The sequence below is a fragment of the Eumetopias jubatus genome, unplaced genomic scaffold, assembly GCF_037043125.1.
Source record: "Eumetopias jubatus isolate StellerSeaLion01/CBP00866 unplaced genomic scaffold, mEumJub1_p1.0 scaffold_9, whole genome shotgun sequence".
Lineage (NCBI taxonomy): Eukaryota > Metazoa > Chordata > Mammalia > Carnivora > Otariidae > Eumetopias > Eumetopias jubatus.
Window position 1 is genome coordinate 111351359 of NW_028274815.1, and position 20082 is coordinate 111371440.

Consider the following 20082-nt stretch of genomic DNA (forward strand, 5'->3'; position numbering starts at 1 on the left):
CCACATAGCCACTATATGGCAGAGATAGGATTCAAACTCAAGTAGTGTGGCTCAGTAGACTGTGCTCTTAATGGCAAATGCTGTATACCATTTATAGTGGAAAATACGGGATTAAAGCAGGCAGGTGCAGGGTCTGGGTTGTAAAGTCCAGCTAAAAGAGGGCATCTGTAGAAACCAAATGAGATCCAATTCAGCAAATACTTTCTGAATGCTCCCCATGAGAGAGATGTGATTCCTCTAAGGGCCCTCACCATCTAACAGGGAAGAAATCTGAGCCAAGGGGATGAGACCACAGAAGACGGAATAGTGATTTTTGCTAGAAAAGGAATGACAGTTACAAAGCTGTCAGGGAACAATTTCCTCTACTCCTCACAGAAACCCTGTGAGGGACCCCTTTCTCTTTTACAGACCAGGACCCTGAGGCTCCAAGGGGTCAGAAACTTGCTCCACCCCACCTGGTCTCTGACCCAGGGCTGATTCTATCTTCGGTGCCACTTCCCATTCAACCCCTGATGGACTGAAGGAAAGAAGTGGGCTGGGCTGAGGCCATGAACAAGCTGGCACTGCAACTTAACTGTTTCCCTGAGCTCCTCTAACTCTACCCCTGGCCACAGGGTTCCCACTCCCTATCTGTTATGGACATCCAAACCCATTCTCCTTCCCATGGTCTCCATGGGTCCCTTCTTTTTAAGGCTAATCCTATTACTCAGCTTCTGCAGCCTTTCATCTTCAGTCTCTTGCATCATCAATTAGCTCCCCTTTCTCTTGTATTTTCAAACTTCTTTTACCTTTAACACTCAAGCCTCCCCAGTCTAACCAGAATGCCAGGCAAAGCAGGATATCCTCTAGAGTATTTCTTCTTTCCTCTTAACTCTATGTTAAACAGATATCCCTGAGAATTCTCTATATCTAAGTTTCATTAGTTTGCAATTTTTATTTCAAGAAATCTTGTGGCTAGAAAACACAAAATAATAAAACAGTGAGTAACCTCAAAGAGAAAAAAAGAAACCATCCCTAGTACCTGAAGGAGGGAAAGTTTCTGGGGTGGTGGCCACGGTGCTGGAATTCCCCTCCCAAGGCTCTGTGCTGGTATCTGTGAACTGGTTCTCTGGAAGCCACGTTCCATTCGGTGCAAGTGTAGTGACTACAGAACCGGTACTTGCTGTTCTTGTGGTCCCATTGTCAGAGTCTGAAGCATTGACAGTGGTTACATAGGTGGGTCCCAGAGTTAGATTGGGGCTGAATGTTGGTGCCACAGAGGGAGAAGTTACTGAAGAAGTAGTATTTGAAGCTTTGGTCTCTTCTTTGACTGATTCTGCTGTTGATGTTTTCATAGATCTTGTAATGCCTACTGAAGGTGAAACTATAAACATGAAAAAGAGAAAGAAAGAAAGAAAAACACCCCATGAAGAATGTGATAGCTCAAAAGTTATGAGGCACAAAGCAGCAAGCATTAATAAACTCTCCAAGAGGGGCACCTGGGTGGCTCAGTCAGTTAAGTGGCTGACTCCTGATTTCAGCTCAGGTCATGATCTCAGGGTTCTGGGATCGAGCCCCACGCTGGGCTCCACCCTTACTGAGGAGTCTGCTTGAGACTATCTTTCCCTTTGCACCCCCCCCCCACTCGCTCTCTCAAATAAATAAATTAAAAAAATAAACACACACACACACACACTCTTTTATCTAACATTGGACCCTTTCTATCATCTCCAAAGGACTACTGTTTAAGGGAAGAAGAAAACTGGATTCATTACTTATTTCCTCAGAATCAATATATAGGAATCTTAAGTAGCAACATTTTTTTTTTAACTTTTCAGGGATGAACATATAATCTAGTTATTTAAAGTAGTATATTGTATACAGAGCAATGCTGATCATTCAATAGGACTCAGAGATTTCCAAAGACACTTATTTTATACCATCACTTTTAAGTAAAACTTTAATTTTTTCTTTCTTTAACACCACCCAGGTCTCCAATTTTAAGTCATTAAATGTGAAAGCAAAATTCTATTCAGACAGCAGCCTTATCAAATGACAATTTACCTGTGGTTCCATTGTTGGCACCTACACGTGTCAGACTACTGCCAAGCAGAACAAGAATGAACCAGGAATCCATGCTGACCTAGAAAAGAGACAGCCATATTAGATAAGATCCTACATTATTGTAACTTTGTCCAAAATATTCACCAAAGGAGTATTTTGGGTAAAATCTTCCAGCAATAAAATGTACACACAGGACCAATGACCTTTTTGGAGTCTGACTGGCACATACCCCCCCCCCCGCCACCGCAAATCCAACTACTTAATTGAATCTTTATATCAATAAAAATAAAACTTAATTAAGAACACACCTTTTAAAGCATTATTCTCAACTCTAGCAGTACTTTAGAAACACCCAAAGAACACTTAAAAATCCCCATGCCAGACTGTATCTCTGGGGGGTGAGAGCTAGGGAGAGGTCCTGCGAAAAGCTCCCCTTGTGTTCGCCATGTGCAGCTTTAGCATCTTCAGCATGAGAAGTATGGAGAAGATAGGGTGACTGCAAGAATGTAATGCTCTTTGAAACAGAGCTCATACAGCTGTTCCCAACCTTTATTTCACCTCAAAACACATCAGAGAGCCATGGCACTCCTATTGGTAATAGTGGCTCATTTGTCCATTCAGATTTTTGTGCCCTGCAGTGAGCTAAGTACTAGGGGAAGAACTGGGGACGAATACACGTATACATCCTATCTTCAGGAGACTCACACCCTGGTGGTAACTGAATATGGTAGTGATTCTCCAAGGGAAAAAGGACATGCCTCTCCAAGGGGTACATGAGAATCTCTGAGGAAGGGTGGGGAGATGAAGGTGGTTCATACACAACCTAGGAGTTTGCCTCTGATAGCAGCAGCCATGCCTAATAGGGAAATGGGTTCAGTAGGTGGCCTTCCCAAGGTGTAACCATATAAAATTTGACTACTTCCCCACTCCTCCCGTCTGACCATAATCTAAAATAGGGAAAGCATGCAATTCCCTCCAAAAGGGTTAGAAAACAAATTGGAAGGCTGATTATTTGCATACATCTTTTTTTTTTAAAAAGAATTTATTTATTTGAGAGAGAGAGAGACAGCGAGAGAGGGAACACAAGCAGGGGGAGTGGGAGAGGGAGAAGCAGGCTCTCCACAGAGCAGGGAGCCCGATGCGGGGCTCGATCCCAGGACCCTGGGATCATGACCTGAGCCGAAGGCAGACGCTTAACGACTGAGCCACCCGGGTGCCCCTATACATATCTATTCTTGATAGGAAATGGTTTGAGGAAAAATAACTATGTGTTTGGGGGGAGAGTGTTAGACCATCACCTCATTCCATAGAGTAAAAATAAATTCAGATGGGTAGAAGGATTAAATGCTTAAAAACACATTTTAAAAGGAAATAAATGAATATGTGAGCTTAGGACAAGGAAGGATTTTCTGATGTAAGAAATGACAAAGGTAAAAATGGCATATTTGACAGAAAAAATAAAAGCTACTAAATGGAAAAGAAATCAATCACAAATAATGTTCATGGATAGGGAGCTCAATACTGTCAAAGATGTCAGTTCTTCCCAACTTGGTCTATAGACTCAATACAATCTCAATCAAATTCCTAGCAAGTTATTTTGTGGATTCTGACAAACTAATTCTAAAGATAAGAGGCAAAAGACTGAACAGCCAATGCAATACAGAAGAACAAAGCTAGAGGACTAACACTACCTGACTTCAAGATATATCATAAAGCAATAGTAATCAAGACAGTGTGGTACTGGTAAAAGAAATATAACAGAATAGAGAGCCTAGACAAACCCACATAAATACAGTCAACTGATCTTTGACAAAGGAACAATGACAATACAATGGAGCAAAGACAGTCTTTTCAATAAATGGTGCTGGAACAACTGGGCATATGGGTACAACAAAAAAATCTGGACACAGACGTTATACTTTCACAAAAATTTATTCAAAATGTATCACAGACCTAAATGTAAACACAACACTACAGAATACCTAGAAGATAACATAGGAGAAAATCAAATGATCTGGTATGGCGATGACCTTTTAGGTATTGGTGATGACCTTTCAGGTGTAACACCAAAAGCACGATCCTTTGAAATAATTAATAATCTGGACTTCATTCAAATTAAAAACTTCCACTCTGCAAAAGACAATGTCAGGAGAACAAGAAGACAAGCCACAGACTGGGAGAAAATATTTGCAAAAGGCATATCTGATAAAGGACTGTTCTCCAAAATTTATAAGGAACTCTTAAAAATCAACAATTAAGAAAACAAACCAATTAAAATATAGGCCAACTCTGGAAAACAGTATGGAGGTTCCTCAAAAAGTTGAAAATAGAGCTACCCTACGACCCAGCAATTGCACTACTGGGTATTTACCCCAAAGACACAAATGTATGATCCGAAGGGGAACGTGCACCCCAATGTTTATAGTAGCAATGTCCACAATAGCCAAACTATGGGAAGAGCCTAGATGTCCATCAACAGATGAATGGATAAAGAAGATGCGGTATATATATATATATATATATATATATATATATATATATATATATATATATACACAATGGAATATTATGCAGCCATCAAAAAAATATAATCTTGCCATTTGCAACGATGTGGATGGAACCAGAGGGTATTGTGCTAAGTGAAATAAGTCAATCAGAGAAAGACAAGTATCATATGATCTCACTGATATGAGGAATTTGAGAAAGAAGACAGAGGATCATAGGGGAAGGGAGGGAAAAATGAAACAAGATGAAACTGGAGAGGGAGACAAACCATAACAGACTCTTAATCTCAGGAAATAAACTGAGTGTTGCTGGAGTGGTGGGGGTGGGAGGGATGGGGTGGCTGGGTGATGGACACTGGGGAGGGTATGTGCTATGGTGAGCGCTGTGAATTGTGTAAGACTGATGAATCACAGACCTGTACCCCTGAAACAAATACATTATATGTTAATAAAAAATAAAAATTAAAAAAAATATGCAGGCCAAAGACCTTAACAGATACTTCAGTGAAGAAGATATAGAGGTTGCAAATAAACATATGGAAAGATATTCAACATATGTCATTAAGAAATTGCAAATTAAAACGAGACAGTACAACACATCTATCAGAATGGCCAAAATCCAAAATACTGACACCACCGAATACTGGTGAGCACGTGGAGCAACAGGAAATGTCCTACATTGCTGGTGGGAATGGAAAGTGGTACAGCCACTCTGGAAGACAGTTTAGTGGTTTCCTACATAACTAAACATTCTCCGTATGCTTCAGCAATTGTGCTCCTTGTTATTTACCCAAGAAAGTTGAAAACTACGTCATATAGACAGAAATCTGCAAAGAGATGTTTACAACAACTTTATTCTTTTTTTTTTTTTATTTGAGAGAGAATGAGAGAGAGAGAAAGCACATGAGTGGGGGGAGGGTCAGAGGGAGAAGCAGACTCCCTGCCAAGCAGGGAGCCCGATGCGGGACTCAATCCAGGGACTCCAGGATCATGACCTGAGCCGAAGGCAGTCGCTTAACCAACTGAGCCACCCAGGCACCCTACAACAACTTTATTCTTAATTGCCAAAACTAGGAAGCAACTGAAGATGCCCTTCAGTAGGTGGATAAAGAAACTGTACTACATCCAGACAATGGAATATTATGCAGCACTTAAATGATATGAGTTATCAAGCCATGAAGAGATATAAAGAAACTTTAAGTGCATATTAGTAGGTGAAAGAAAGCATTTTGGAAAAGCTACATACTGTATGATTCCAACTACATGACGTTCTTAAAAAGGCAAGCTCCTGGACAGTAACAAGATCAGTGAATTGTGGGGCTAGGAAGGTGGGAGGGAATGAACAGGCAGAGGATTTTTAAGGGCAGTAAAACTATTCTGTATGGTAATACAATGATAAATATGTGTCATTATCTATTTGTCCAAACCATAGAATGTACAACACCAAAAGTGAACCCTAATGTAAACAAGACTTTGGGTGATAACGATGTGTCAGTGCAGATGCATCTGCTGGAGTAAGTGTAACGGTGGTACAGGATGACAAGTGTGGGAGGCTGTGCCTGTGTAGGGGCAGGGAGTATTTGGGAACTCTAATTTCTGCTCAATTTTACCATGAACATAAAACTGCTCTAAAAAAATAAAGTCTGTTTTTAAGAAAGGAAATAAACTAGGAAAATTATCACAAATAAGACAAAAAATTAAAACAAGAAGTCCTATCAACATAGAAAACATTAAGACCTCAATTTTGAAAAATCTAAAAAACCTAAACAGATAATTTACAGAAGAGAAAAACAAACGGCTAAGAAAATACATGAAAAAGTGTTGACCATCCCTATTAATCAAAGGAATATAATGACGAGAGAACATTTTTGCCTTTCAAATCAGAAAAGATCAATCATATGAAATATTCAATGCTGGCAAGAGTCTCATGAAAAGGAATCAAATACTGGTGGGAATGGCCATTAGCCTGTAACAACAAATTCCTTCCCAGAAAGATTATACAAGAATCTTAAACATGTCCATATTGTTTTGTGACCCATTTCCAAGGTTCTATTCTGAAGTAAATGTAAATAATCTGAAACTCAGACTAAAATGATACAGAGATATTCATTAAGTGGAAAAGCAGAAACAATCCAAATACCCAGCAGCAGGAAAAACAGGAAAAAGTTGAAGTAAGTGCTATGCTGCTATTCAAGATGATATACTGTTACTATTCAAAATGCTATCTTCAAAGAATTTAAGGAAATGGAACAAGCCCTTCATTTTTTTTTAAGCTTAACAGATCAAAACTGAATATACCATATGATCTCAACTAAACCCATGTATGTGTATGAATGTATATGCGTGAAAGTAAAACTAGAAGGAAAAACATCTATAAACATTTAGCACAGCACTTTATGATTTTTATTTTCTTCTTTACATTGTACTTTATTCTCTCAATTTTAAAAATGCAGAGAATTTTTATAAATGAAAATAATCAATAAAATTAAGTTAAAAAGAAAACAGATTTCACTACAGAGCATGAATATACGAATCAAAACTAAAAGGAAACTGCTGGAGAAAGATGTACTTCACCTGAGATGCTGCAAGGGAAAAGAACGAGTGTACAGCGAATGGCAAGCTGGAGAGGATTTGTATGGGTAAACTGGGGAGTGAGAGGTATGTTAATGTAAAAAGATCTATGTCACTAACAAGGTGTATCTACAGACCGCAGCCAGAAACACCGTGGTCAAGGCCTGTTCTTCCCAGAGGATATAAAGACCCTCAGGTAAATTCCTGTTACTTCCTGCCTCCCAGATTAAACTGCATCCATACCTATGCTTTCCTTCTTTCCTCTTCCAGTCTCCAAATCTTCCATTCCAAGTATCCCAGAGCTGCATGTCAGGAAGGAAAATTGAGGTTTCCTCACTTTCCAAAGATCTTATATGCAAAACCATTCTTCCTAGAGTCTGCTCTAACAGTCCCTGTTCTTGAAGGCACTCATCGCTGAAGAAACTGCAATGTGGCTCACAGTTTTCTTCCCATCCCCAAGTCCCGATACTTTCCTGGAAGACAGGTCAACATCCTCACAGATGACGGCCAGCCTATGAGTTCCTTGACTTCCTCAACCCCAACAACCTCACACTTCTTCTACTCTACCTGGGCCACCCATGACAACGGCTCACTCCAGGTTCTGTCATCATCAGGAAAAACTCACACCGAATCTTACCTCCCCACTCTCCAACCACACTCCCTATCCTGGCAGTTCTCTCTCTTTTATGAGTCCTACACCTGTTCTTGGACCTCACCTAAGCTTCCAGTCCCCTGAACCTCTCTTTTTTTATGCAGTATCTCTGTCCTATTTCCTTCTTTACCCAAGCCAGACAACTTGGTGTCTACTGCATCACAATGCTAACATCCTAAACTCCTTTGCTACATTGTTCTATTCTACCTACATGGGGAAAAACCAAGACAGCCCAATCCTGAACTAATCCAACCATTAGCCCTACACTTGGGACTGCTGAATGCTACTTAAGAAAATCAAACAACGGATAAGGCTGATACCACTTCTGGATAAGGCTGATACCACTTCTGCCTCGACGGAAGTCCAAACAATTTCTGCAATCTTTCTGTATTTCCCTATTCAGCTCTCTCCAGTTCTCCATAGCAGTGATTTCAAAGAACCTCTCTCTCCTCTCCAACCACCTCCTCCCACACTTTTGGCTACTAGCCTTGCCTTCTTCACTTCAGAGAAAATAGAAGACATTGGACTGCATGACACCCGTAACTCCCAGTCAACATATTTACAAATTTCCTCCTTCTCTGCAATTCCTCCCAAGAACCTCAGACCATCAGGAAGCTGGTCCTGTAGACCCCCTACCACCATCTCCTAGCTTTAATTCCTCCCTTTCATAACAGCATTTAAACACAAGAATTTCTAAAAGAAAAGGAGAACTCCTTTGACTCTATATCAATCCTTCAGCTAGCATTCTCTCTACCCTACTTTGCAGCCAATTTTCTCGAAAGAGTTGTCTCCATGGCAATCTGGCTTCTTTTTTCACCATTCCACTAAAACAACTAACTACTTCTAAATTTTTAAAGAATGAGCTCTTCAAAAATATTTCTAACTCATTCACAAATGTCTTATTTCCCAATATATAAAGGACTCCTACAAATTAATAAAAAAGGAACCAACAATCCAAAAGAAAAATGGGCAAAAGATATGAAACTGACAATGCACAGAAAAGCAAATGCTTCTCTTAAAAAAAAATTGCTTAACCTCACTCATGATTAGAGAAGTCCAAATTAAAGCTACACTGTGATACCAGCTTTCACCTATCAGACAGGCAAATATAAAAAACTTTAACAACAATGCATTGACAAGTGTTTGAGCAATCAAGTACTCTCATATGATCTATAAATATTCAGCAAATTACAAACACACAAACCCTTTGAAACAATTCCACTTGAGAATTTTACAGATATACCCATACTTTTAAAGTTCCCTATGTACAAAGTTACTCAATGCAGCACTGTTTGTAATAGAAAAACACTGGAAATAACCTGAATGTTTACCAACAGGAGAGGGGAATGTGATTAAATAAATGATGGCATATTCATAAAATGGAATACTATGAGGCCTGTTAAACAGAAAGAGGAGACTCTTTGGAGATCATTTCAGTACACAAGACACCTTTTGATTCTGAATGATCTTAAAAACAACCTTTTCAAAAAATTAAAATTCATGGGGCAGGGGAGCCACTGGTATTTCTCTCTCCCTCCCCTACCCCCCCACACAAACTCTTCATGTTAAATCCCTCAACCTCCCTCTGTCACATCTGATTTACTGATATCCCATACGTTCCCAAATTCATCTCTTCCCCACACCTCTCTCCGAATTGATTTTAAAAGCTGGTTGTATGATAAAGATCTACTTAGATGAATGCAGATACAGATGAAGGGTTAAATAGTTTGAATCCAAGGAAAATATGTACTATCAAATGTCAGAAGGAAACTAGCATTGCCAGCCGTAGTCTGCTCAATGCCAGAAACCCTGTATACAAATTCTAATAGTGGGAATGGTTTCGCCTTTCACAGAATGATTTTTAGGATGAGCTACTATTTGTGATATTTTTATTTCTGTCTGACAGCTTCTTATAAAACTAAATATACAGCTACTCCATGAACCAGTAATTCTACTCCTATATATTTACCCAAGAGAAATAAAAATATATGTCCACAAAGACTAGCACACAAATGTTCATAATAACAAAAAACTGAAAGCAACCCAGGTAACCACCAATAAGAGACTATATAAACAATGGTATTTTCTCACAATGGAACATTAACAATGAAAAGAAAGAATTACTGATACACACAACATGAATCAATCTAAAAAATATCATGCTGAGTGAAAAAAGCCTTACACAAAAGAGTATATAATGTATGATTCCATACATAAAGTTCTAAAACAAGCAAATCTACTCTACGGTGGAGGGGAACCTGGCTGGCTTGGTCAGTAGAGCATGTGACTCCTAATCTTGGGGTTGTGAGTTTGAGCCCCACATAAGGCAGAGAGATTAAATTTTTTTTTAATTTTCAAAAAGATTTTATTTATTATTTATTTATTTATTTATTTGGAAAGCACACTGGGGGTGGGGAAAGGGAGAGAGAATCTCAAGCAGATTTCACACTGAGCCCGACACGGGGCTCAATCTTATGACCCTGAGATCATGACCTGAGCTGAAATCAAGAGTCGGACGCTGAACCAACTGGGCCACCCAGGTACTTCCAAATTTAAAAAAAATCTTAAAAACAATTAAAAACCGGGGCGCCTGGGTGGCTCAGTTGTTAAGTGTCTGCCTTCGGCTCAGGTCATGATCCCAGGGTCCTGGGATCGAGCCCCGCATCAGGCTCCCTGCTCGGCGGGAAGCCTGCTTCTTCCTCTCCCACTCCCCCTGCTTGTGTTCCCTCTCTCGCTGTCTCTCTCTGTCAAATAAATAAATAAAATCTTAAAACAAACAATTAAAAACCTAACCTATGGTGGGGGAAAAAATCAGAACGATGCTTGCCTGGAAAAGAGATGGAAGATTTACTGGAAAGGAACACGAGGGCACCTTCCTGGACAATAGTAATATTCTTTTTTTTTTTTTTTAAAGATTTTACTTATTTATTTGACAGAGACAGAGACAGCGAGAGCAGGAACACACGCAGGGGGAGTGGGAGAGGGAGAAGCAGGCTTCCCGCCGAGCAGGGAGCCCGATGTGGGACTCGATCCCAGGACCCTGGGATCATGACCTGAGCGGAAGGCAGACGCTTAACGACTGAGCCAGCCAGGCGCCCGTAATATTCCTTATTTTGACAAGGAAATGGATTTGTGTATTTGCACATAAATTTCACCTCTGAAAACGATTCTACCCATAAATGAGTATCATAAATTATATGCATGCTTAAGTATTTGGGAAGAAGCGTACTGATATAAGCACTTCTTTGAAATACATTAAAAACAGTATGAATGATGGATGAACACAGGGACAGTGGACAGATACATGATAAAACAAGTAGAATAAAATGTTAATTAGAGTCTAGGTGGTGAGGATGGATATAAAATTCTCTCAATTTTTCTCTATATTTGAAATTTTTTATAATAAAAGGCAGATAAAATAATCAGTTCAAGGAGAACTGGCATATTATGGTACTGAATTTTATACTCTTCGGACAGTATTTTCATTTATTTATTTATTTTTTTGATGTTCTTCAAAGTGTTAACTGTACTTATTCTATTTTTTGTCCTATTCATGTCTTCCTGCATTAATTCCTGGTTATATTATGCTGCCATTGTGAATGAAATCTTTTTAATTTCAGCTATGAGGTGTAACTGACATATATGATATTTAAAGTGTACATCATGGGGATTTGATATACATAACAATGTGAAAGGATCCCCCCTATCTAGTTAATTAACACATTCATCATCTCACATCTTATTTTTGGTGAGAATGTTTAAATCCTACTCTCTTAACAAATTTAAATTATACAGTACAGTGTTATTAACTATAGTCATGTTTTACATTAGATTCTCAGACCTTATTCATCTTCTAGCTGAAATGAATGGAATCTTTTAATGTAGTCTATTAAAATACTGCTTTTGTTATATATGAAGGACACTGGCCCACTTCTCTTTCATAAACTACTCTAAAAAAACAATATACTATGCTCATTAAAAGAAATACAGCAGGATAGAAAGCAAAACATAGGTCTCATTCACCTCCTGCCAGTCCATTTCCCAAAAGTAATCACTCAATACTTTCTTCTATATTCTTTTAGAAATTCTCTATGCTATACCAGAATATAACTATACATTTAAAAAAAATCTATAAAAAGGATATTACACATACTACCTACAGCTTGCATTTTTAATTAAATAATAAATCCTGGACATAGTCCATATTAATACATCTAGCTACCTTTCTTTTCAGTGGTTACACAGTGTTTCACCGTGTCTATATATCAATTCTTTATATATATAAATTCTTTTAGCCAGTCTTTCTGTTTGCTTTTATTAAGTAAGAGTTAATTGTATATGATTTCTTCCTCTGTCCCATACATCATTTTTGATTAGGCAAGACTGGCCTGAGTAAAGACAGAATTACATATTTCAGGAAAACCAAGATAATGGAAGAAACTCAAATTTATACATTGTTCATTTTTCAAAAAGCACTTGTGATTCATAATCCTTTGGTTAACGGTAAGTTAGAGAATAACTGAGCAGGGAGGCTCTGGGAGATGAGTCATGAAGTCTGGGCAGTTCCCCGATTTATCAGACACAATGGCACACACATTGTGTTTTCTCTCCCATTCTACCACACCCAGAAAAAAGGGTCAATATACAGTCCTATTTCATCACAAAAGCATTTCTTAGTTAAAAAAAAATTGGGGGGCACCTGGGTGGCTCAGAAGGTTAAGCGTCTGCCTTCAGCTCAGGTCATGATCTCAGGGTCCTGGGATCGAGTCCCGCATCGGGCTCCTTGCTTAGTGAGGAGCCTGCTTCTCCCTCTGCCTGCCACTCTCCCTGCTTGTACTCTCCCTCTCTCTCTCTCTGGCAAAAAGATAAATACAATCTTTAAAAAAAAAGAATTGGTTCCACTGCACATACATTAGGGTGCTCAGGAAAGTTTAACATTCTAACAACAGAGGAAAACCAAGATGTCACTAACAATACTTAAAAGCCCTAGGATATATGACAAACAAAATTCTGAAAAACTGTAACTGCTGTTTTCCTGGTTATGAGGGTCTAAGCACATTTCCTAAATGTTCTTAAAATTCAAATTCAGCGTACATCTGAGACATTCTCTCTATGGAAACATGTGGAGGCTCTGCACTCAGTGGTGAAGACATGGATGGTGGGCAGTGCTCACTAGCTGTTAAGTCACGCACACTTCCCCTCCCGTCTCAAAGCCCCACCTGCGCTGCGCACTCAGTATGCCTCCTCTCACTTAACCCTCCCCAACCCTCTGATGCTGATACTGGTGTTACTGCAACTTACAGTGCTGTGTACCTTTCGGGGTGGGGGTGTTCCTCTTGAACTACAGAAATCTTGGATGTTAACTTTATAAGCAATTATAGATCCTTACATGCATCTCAGGGGTAAATTATTCTAAATATACAACTTGCACCATTACAGGCATACTGAATATCTGCTAGAGAAAAGATTACTTTGGCTTCAGGCCAAAGGGAAACACTCCTTGCCCAAACATACACTCCCTGTCCCTGGACCCTGAGAGGTCCCGAGAGACATGCCATTCTCTCCTAAGAGGAAGAAGGAAGAAAACTGGGTGCTAATACTAGGGAAGAACACGCCCCTTCCTAAGTTAGTTGAGGACAAGTGACTAAATCCTGGCCAAGGAGTTATAAGCTAAAATGTATGATGAGATTTCTAGGAAGGTGGTTTTAAAGGGAAGGAAGGGGCTCCCCCTGCCACCCCCCATTCCTTCCTCCTGTAACCTGGAATTTAGATGTGATCATTGGAGCCCCGGCAGCCTTTATGGACCCTGAAGTGACCTAAGGATAGAAGAGAGAACTAGAAAGAAATCAAGTTCTCTGATGACACTAACTGCAATACCAGTCCTGCTTATTTTGATTTCATATATATGAGAAAGAAAAAAACCTATTTTATTTTCTGATCTATACAACTAACTCCAATCCTGATACAGCTAGTTATAAGGAATAAGAAGACCAACCCTTAATGTTATGACTTATGATGATCTAGGAATGGGAATGATGAAGGTGTTCTGGAATGTATTTTTCTCAGCCCTCTTGCTAGTTAAGTACAATGCTGCATCCATTTGCTAAAGAAAAAATGTTTCAAGGAATCAATATTGTGAAGCCCCCACTAGCAAAGGAAAGCTGAGCCAATCTGCACACTGCCCAGAGTATAGACTTTGGCTGTGATAGCTTCCATTAAGAGAATATCTATTCCAAGCTAAGCATTCAATATTCAATACATTAGTACTAATAAAATGTGATCAAGTGTCAGGTACAAATTATCTCAGTATTTGGCATTTTATCTCCGTTAAATCTCATAGCAACTCTAAGTTACATACTCTTAACTCCCATTTTGCAGATAAAGAAATTGAAAGATGATCACATAGCTGTTAAATTGTTTAAGTAGAATTCAAATCCAGGACTACCTGATTTCTCTTCATAAATCTTATCATGATCTGTTCTTTTAAAACTATCAAGACTAGGGGTGCCTGGGTGGTTCAGTTCATTAGATGCTGGACTCTTTGTTTTGGCTCAGGTCTTGATCTTGGGGTCGTGAGTTCAAGCCCTGCGTTGGGCTCCTTGCTCAGTGAGGAAATCTGCTTAAGACTCTCTCTCCTTCTGCCCCTCCCCCCACAATAGATAACTAAACCTTAAAAAAAAAAGTGTAAAGGCAAATGTAGAAACAGATAAATCTTCCTAATGCCAACTAAAACTGATTATTATTTCCATTTTATATATTTCTAAGCAAAGGGGCAGTGAATGTTTTAAATGTACTCACATTAATCAATCACTGATTTTCAATATTCAATATATTATGACTGTTCAAGTACTAGTCTTGATTTAAATAAACTCACCTTTTTCACGGAGATGAAGCTCTCGGGAAGAAAGATATGTATTCCACTCTCAGCCTTACTGAGGATGTCTCCCAGGTGTGGGAGAGACAAAGAAGTGGCAGCTAGGAGTGTTAACCTCTGCCCAGGCCTTCTCCTAGAGCTGTTCAGGTTCTCTGATTTGAGAAAAAGGCACCTAGAAGGAGGATTCAATTCCTTCAGCTAATTGTTCACTCAATCAACATCATATTATTATTAAGAACAAAAAGTATTTTTGCAACTACAATCCTTGGTTGCTGCTATGTGCTTGGCACTAGTACCAGGCATTCTATATACTTTAATGCATTTAATCCTCACAACCACCTGATGAGTTAGATATCCTTTTTCCATTCTACAGATGAATCTAAGATCACAGAGGTTAAGGAATTTCCTCAAGGCCACACACCTATTGAGTGGCTATTAGGATTCCAAGTCAAGGCTTTTAAAACTCAAAAGCTCATGTCCTTGCCTTCACGCTTTACCTAATGTTGAGAATACCACCAGACAGATTAGATATGGACATTGTCATCCAGTAGTTCCCTAGCCAGTAGTGAGGCACAAACAATTTGTTCAAACTCTTAATTATCACCTGCCATAAGTAACGTTAGCTGATTAACATTAAGGTGGTGAAACTGCAGATCAGAGAAGGAATTTTCAGAAGAGGTGATGCTTGAGCTGAACTTGGGAGGATAAAGAGTAGTGAGCTAAGAAAATGGTCAGAAACAGTCCTTCAAGTGAGAGGACTTGGAGGCTTGAATAAACCTATCTGGTTCCAGGAATGGCAAAGAGCTGGGTAAGGGCATCAAGCAGGACCTCAATAAGTATGCATTAAATGAATGTGAAAATGACAGACATGAAAGATTGGGGTCTGTGAGGATATGTGGAGGTACTGCAGGCGGCGAGGTGACCAGAATCAGTGATCAGATCCTGGAGGGCCTTATATGCCACAATAAAGTTTTTAAAGATTTATTTTATTTATTTGAGAGAGTGTGCATGTATATGTGTGCATGTTGGCATGCAGGTTGGGTAGGGGGCAGAGGAAGAGGATCTCAAGCCAACTCGGGGCCGAGCACAGAGCCCGACACGCTGCTTGATCCCACAACCCTGAGATCATGACCCCACCTGAAACCAAGAGCCGGCTGCTCAACTGACTGAGCCAACCAGGTGCCCCCACAACAAAAAGTTTTGATCTTGCACTGAACACACTAAGAAACCACCAAAGGCTTTAGCACAAAGAGAATGACTGGAACAATTTGGATTTCAGAAAAAATGACAGCAGGGTGGAGGATCAACTAACTGGTGGGGTTTGAGGTTAGGAGGGCCACTGACTGAAGCCTTCAGGAATAATCTAGCCAATAAACCAGGAGGACCTCAAGGAAGGGCAGGAGTATCTAGAGACTCTGATAAGAGGATTTACAGGGCATGACATTGTGATTTATAAGAAATACACATAAATGTAAAGACTTGATCAATCACACTGTTGTATACCTGAAACTAATGTAACATTGCGCGTCAAATATACTTTAATTAAATATATATATATATATATGGTCATTCAGATGACCAAAATATATTTCTCAGATATATTTGATCTTCATTCACAGTTCCTGGCTCAAAGCTCCCAAACCCTTAAAATGTCCTAAGAGACAAGAACAAGGAGCATCTTTTGTTGTGTTTTGTCTCTTGCCCTCAGTTCCTAAAAATGCTTCACAGCCATAAAGGTAAAATGTGTGTTTTATAATTCATAATAAAGCCTTTCCACCATAACTGGGTTTATATTAATGAAGGTGACTTTTGCAAAGCACCTAAGAATGGAGACTGGTTCTGAGGGGGACCAACCATGAATAGGAAGTTGGAACTTTCAGTCCCACCCTGATTTCTTGGGAAGAGCAGCTAGAGGTTGAATCAATCACCAATGACCAATGAATTAATCAACTGTGCCCATGTAATGAAGTCTCTATAAAAAAAAACAAAAAAGAAGGGGATTCAGAGAGCTTCCACACTGGGAAACTAGAACACTTCCATTTGCCACTCTGCCAAGCCCCAAGTTCCACAACGACAGAAGCTCCTTTGCTTGGAACTTTGTCAATGTATCTCTCTTCATCTGGCTGTTGATTTGTATCTTGTAATATCTTTTGTAATACATCAATCATCTAGTGAGTAAACAGGTTTTCCTGAGTACTGTGAGCTGTTATGGTAAATTAATCAAGCCCAAGGTCCTGGGAACCTTTGATTTACAGCCAGTTGGTCAGAAGTAGAGGTAACAATCTGGCCTTGTGACTGGCATCCTCAGTTGGAAGGGGTCAATGGAACCACCAATTGGTAGCCGGTCATCTGAACCAGAGGGAGGTCCTATGGGACTGAGCCCTTTACCTGTGGAATCTGATTCTATCTCCGAGTAGACAGTGTCAGAATTGAGTTGAATTCTTGAACATAATGCTGGTGTCCAAAAATTGTTTGCTGGTGTGGCAAAGCGACATACACACACACATGTTGAACTGGATCCAGGAACCCTTTCACAGGGGTAGAACAAAAGACTTAACAATGAGATGCCAGAGGTAAGGAGGGTCCAGGTGTCTGACTTAGGTGAATCGTAATGCTATAAGCAGGAGGATGACCACTCTGGGGACATGACATACCATGGAGAAGGTGATACGCTTAGTTCTGAACATGGAGAGTGCACATGACGTATCTACAAGGGGCAGGGGTGTGGGGTATGAGGGTGGGAGAAGGGGCAGAATGGCAGACAAGCAATGACAGAGCAGCTGCCACGGAAGTCAGGCAATAAGCCAAAGAAAGGAAGAAGACAGCTGTAAGAGTGACAAAAGCAGCAATGAGAGAGCCAGGCAAGAGACATCTGACAAGCGCAGGAGGCAGGAGTAGGTGGGTTTGGATGAGTAGAAAACTGATATATGCCATCAAGAGAGGGAGGGGTAGGAACAGCACACTGAATACTTGCCAGGGAGAGAAAAGAGCTTGAAAACCTGCTGAAGGCTTCTGAAGGCAGCCTAGTACACCAGAAATCAACTTTCATTACTATAGGTCTTCTCTTAAGGCAATGTGGCAGAGAGGTCCAAAACAAAAGGAAAAGGACCCCCCCCTTCCCCAAAATTAGCAAAAGTCTGAAACCCTGAAGAGATGCTCACTTCCACTGATGAAATTCAGGACTACCAAAGCTATAAAATAGAGTAAGTTACACCTAAGGCAAGATTAAATTTTGGAGCCTGGAGAGAGATGAGCCTGGAGGCAAGGAAGTCAATCAGATTACTTCAGTAAACAAATTAGTTTGGTATAAATTTATATTGCAGATTGATTAAGACAAAGAAGAATGTGGAAACGTATTTGCTCTGTTTAAGCACACCTTGGAATAAATTACTGGATATATGAAACCAAAGTATAGTACAGTTACCTGCATAAAATAACAAAAACAAACCAGGGGCAATTTTGAAAAGGAAGAATAAAATGGGAGAAATCCATTTACCCAATGTTAAGACTTAGTATACAGATACCATAGTTAAGACTGTGGTATTAGCAAAGGGATAAATATACAGACCTATGAAATAAAAACCAGAAGAAAACACACACAAATATACCCAAATATTTTTGACAAGGATGCAAAAATGGAGGAAGGACAGCTTTTTCAACAAATGGTGCTGGGAAAACTGGATACTGTATCCACATGCAAAAAACTGAAGTTGGTTCCCTACCTAACACCTAGCCTTTGAACAATGGTTCAAAGACCATTAGGTCTTTGAAAATGGATAAAACACCTAAACATGAGGGCTAACACTGTAAAACTCTTAGAAGAAAATATGGGGGGGGGGGGAAGCTCCATGGCACTGGATTTGGCAATGCTTTTTATTTTTTTATTATTTATTTATTTATTTATTTTTAAAGATTTTATTTATTTGAGAGAGACTGAGAGATAGAGAGCACGAGAGGAAAGAGGGTCAGAGGGAGAAGCAGACTCCCTGCTGAGCAGGGAGCCCGATGTGGGACTCGATCCCGGGACTCCAGGATCATGACCTGAGCCGAAGGCAGTCGCTTAACCAACTGAGCCACCCAGGCGCCCTTGGCAATGCTTTTTAAAATATGGCACTAGAAGCACAGTTCAACAAAACAAAAAAACAGGTAAGCTGGACTTCATCAAAATTAAAAACAGCTGTGCATCAATCAAAGGTCACTATCAAAAGAATAAAAAGGAAACCAACAGATGGGAGAAAATGTGTGCAAATCACCTGATAAGGAATTGAAAATCAGAATATATAAAGAACTCCTACAACTCAACAACCAAAAAAGCCAACCTGATTAAAAAATGGGCAAAGGACATGAATAGACATTTCTCCAGGGAAGAAAAATGGCCAATAAACATACAAAAAGATGCTCAAATCACTAATACTTAGGGAAATGCAAGTCAAAACCATATTGAGACACCACTTCCATGCCCATTAGAATGGCTATTAATTAAAAGAAAAAAAGAGAAAGATAAAAAGGGGAAAATAACAAGTGTTGACAAGGATGGGGAGAAACTGGAAACCTGTGTGCACTGTCGGTGGAAATGTAAATGGTGCAGTCACTATGGAAAACAGTAAGGTGATTACTCAAAAAAATACAGAATTACCGTATGACAGAGCAATTCTACTTCTGGGTATATACCCCAAAGACCTGAAAGTGGGAACTCACACAGATATTTTGTACCAATGTTTATGGCAGCATTATTCACAACAGCCAAAAGGTAGAAGCAACCTAAGTATCCACTGACAGAAGAATGGATAAACAAGATGTGGTATATACACACACTGGCGTATTCAGCCTTAAAAAGAAAATTCTGACATATGCTACCATATGGATGACCCGTGAAGACACAATAATAAATGAAACAAACCAGTTGCAAAAGGACAAATATCGTGTGATTTCATTATATTAAGAATACGGTCAAATTCATACAGACAGAAAGCAGAATAGTGGTTACCAGGGGTTGTGGGGGGGGGGAGGGGAGAATGTGAAGAGTTGCTCAATAGGTACAGAATTTCAGTTTTGCAGGATAAAAAGTTTTAGAGATGGACAGTGATAATGGTTACCCAAAAATGTGAGGAACTTAATGCTGTACTATACACTTAAAAATGGTTAAAATGGTAAATTTTATATTATATAGACAACAATAAGAAAATAAGCAACCCAATAAAATAACAAGAAAAAAATCTGAAGAGACATTTTCACCAAAGCAGATATATGTAAAGCAAACAAGCACATGAAATATGTTACAAATCATTAATCATTATGGAAATGCAGAATAAAACGCAAAATACCACACTAAAGTGGCTAAAATTAAAAGACTGATAATATCAAGCATTATCAAGGATATGAAGAAATCACAACCCTCACATTGCTCATGGGAATGTAAAATGGTATAACCTGTTTGA

General features: G+C 39.4%; 1 protein-coding gene across 7 annotated transcripts in view; it reads right to left on the reverse strand.

Moving 5' to 3' along the window:
- PTPRA (protein tyrosine phosphatase receptor type A) overlaps nucleotides 1-20082 on the reverse strand; it is a 159323-nt gene that overhangs the window by 67340 nt on the left and 71901 nt on the right. For 5 of the 7 annotated variants that reach the window (XM_028118585.2, XM_088026725.1, XM_088026723.1 and 2 more), the window contains 2 exons: nucleotides 2044-2122; nucleotides 1022-1363 (listed from right to left, as the gene is read on the reverse strand). In XM_028118585.2, the coding sequence (XP_027974386.1) occupies nucleotides 1022-1363; nucleotides 2044-2116 (415 nt within the window). In that variant the 5' untranslated portion in view covers nucleotides 2117-2122. Of the gene's footprint in view, nucleotides 1-1021; nucleotides 1364-2043; nucleotides 2123-14644; nucleotides 14817-20082 lie in introns of all 7 variants that reach the window. The other 2 variants (XM_028118584.2, XM_088026726.1) reach the window with 1 other exon arrangement.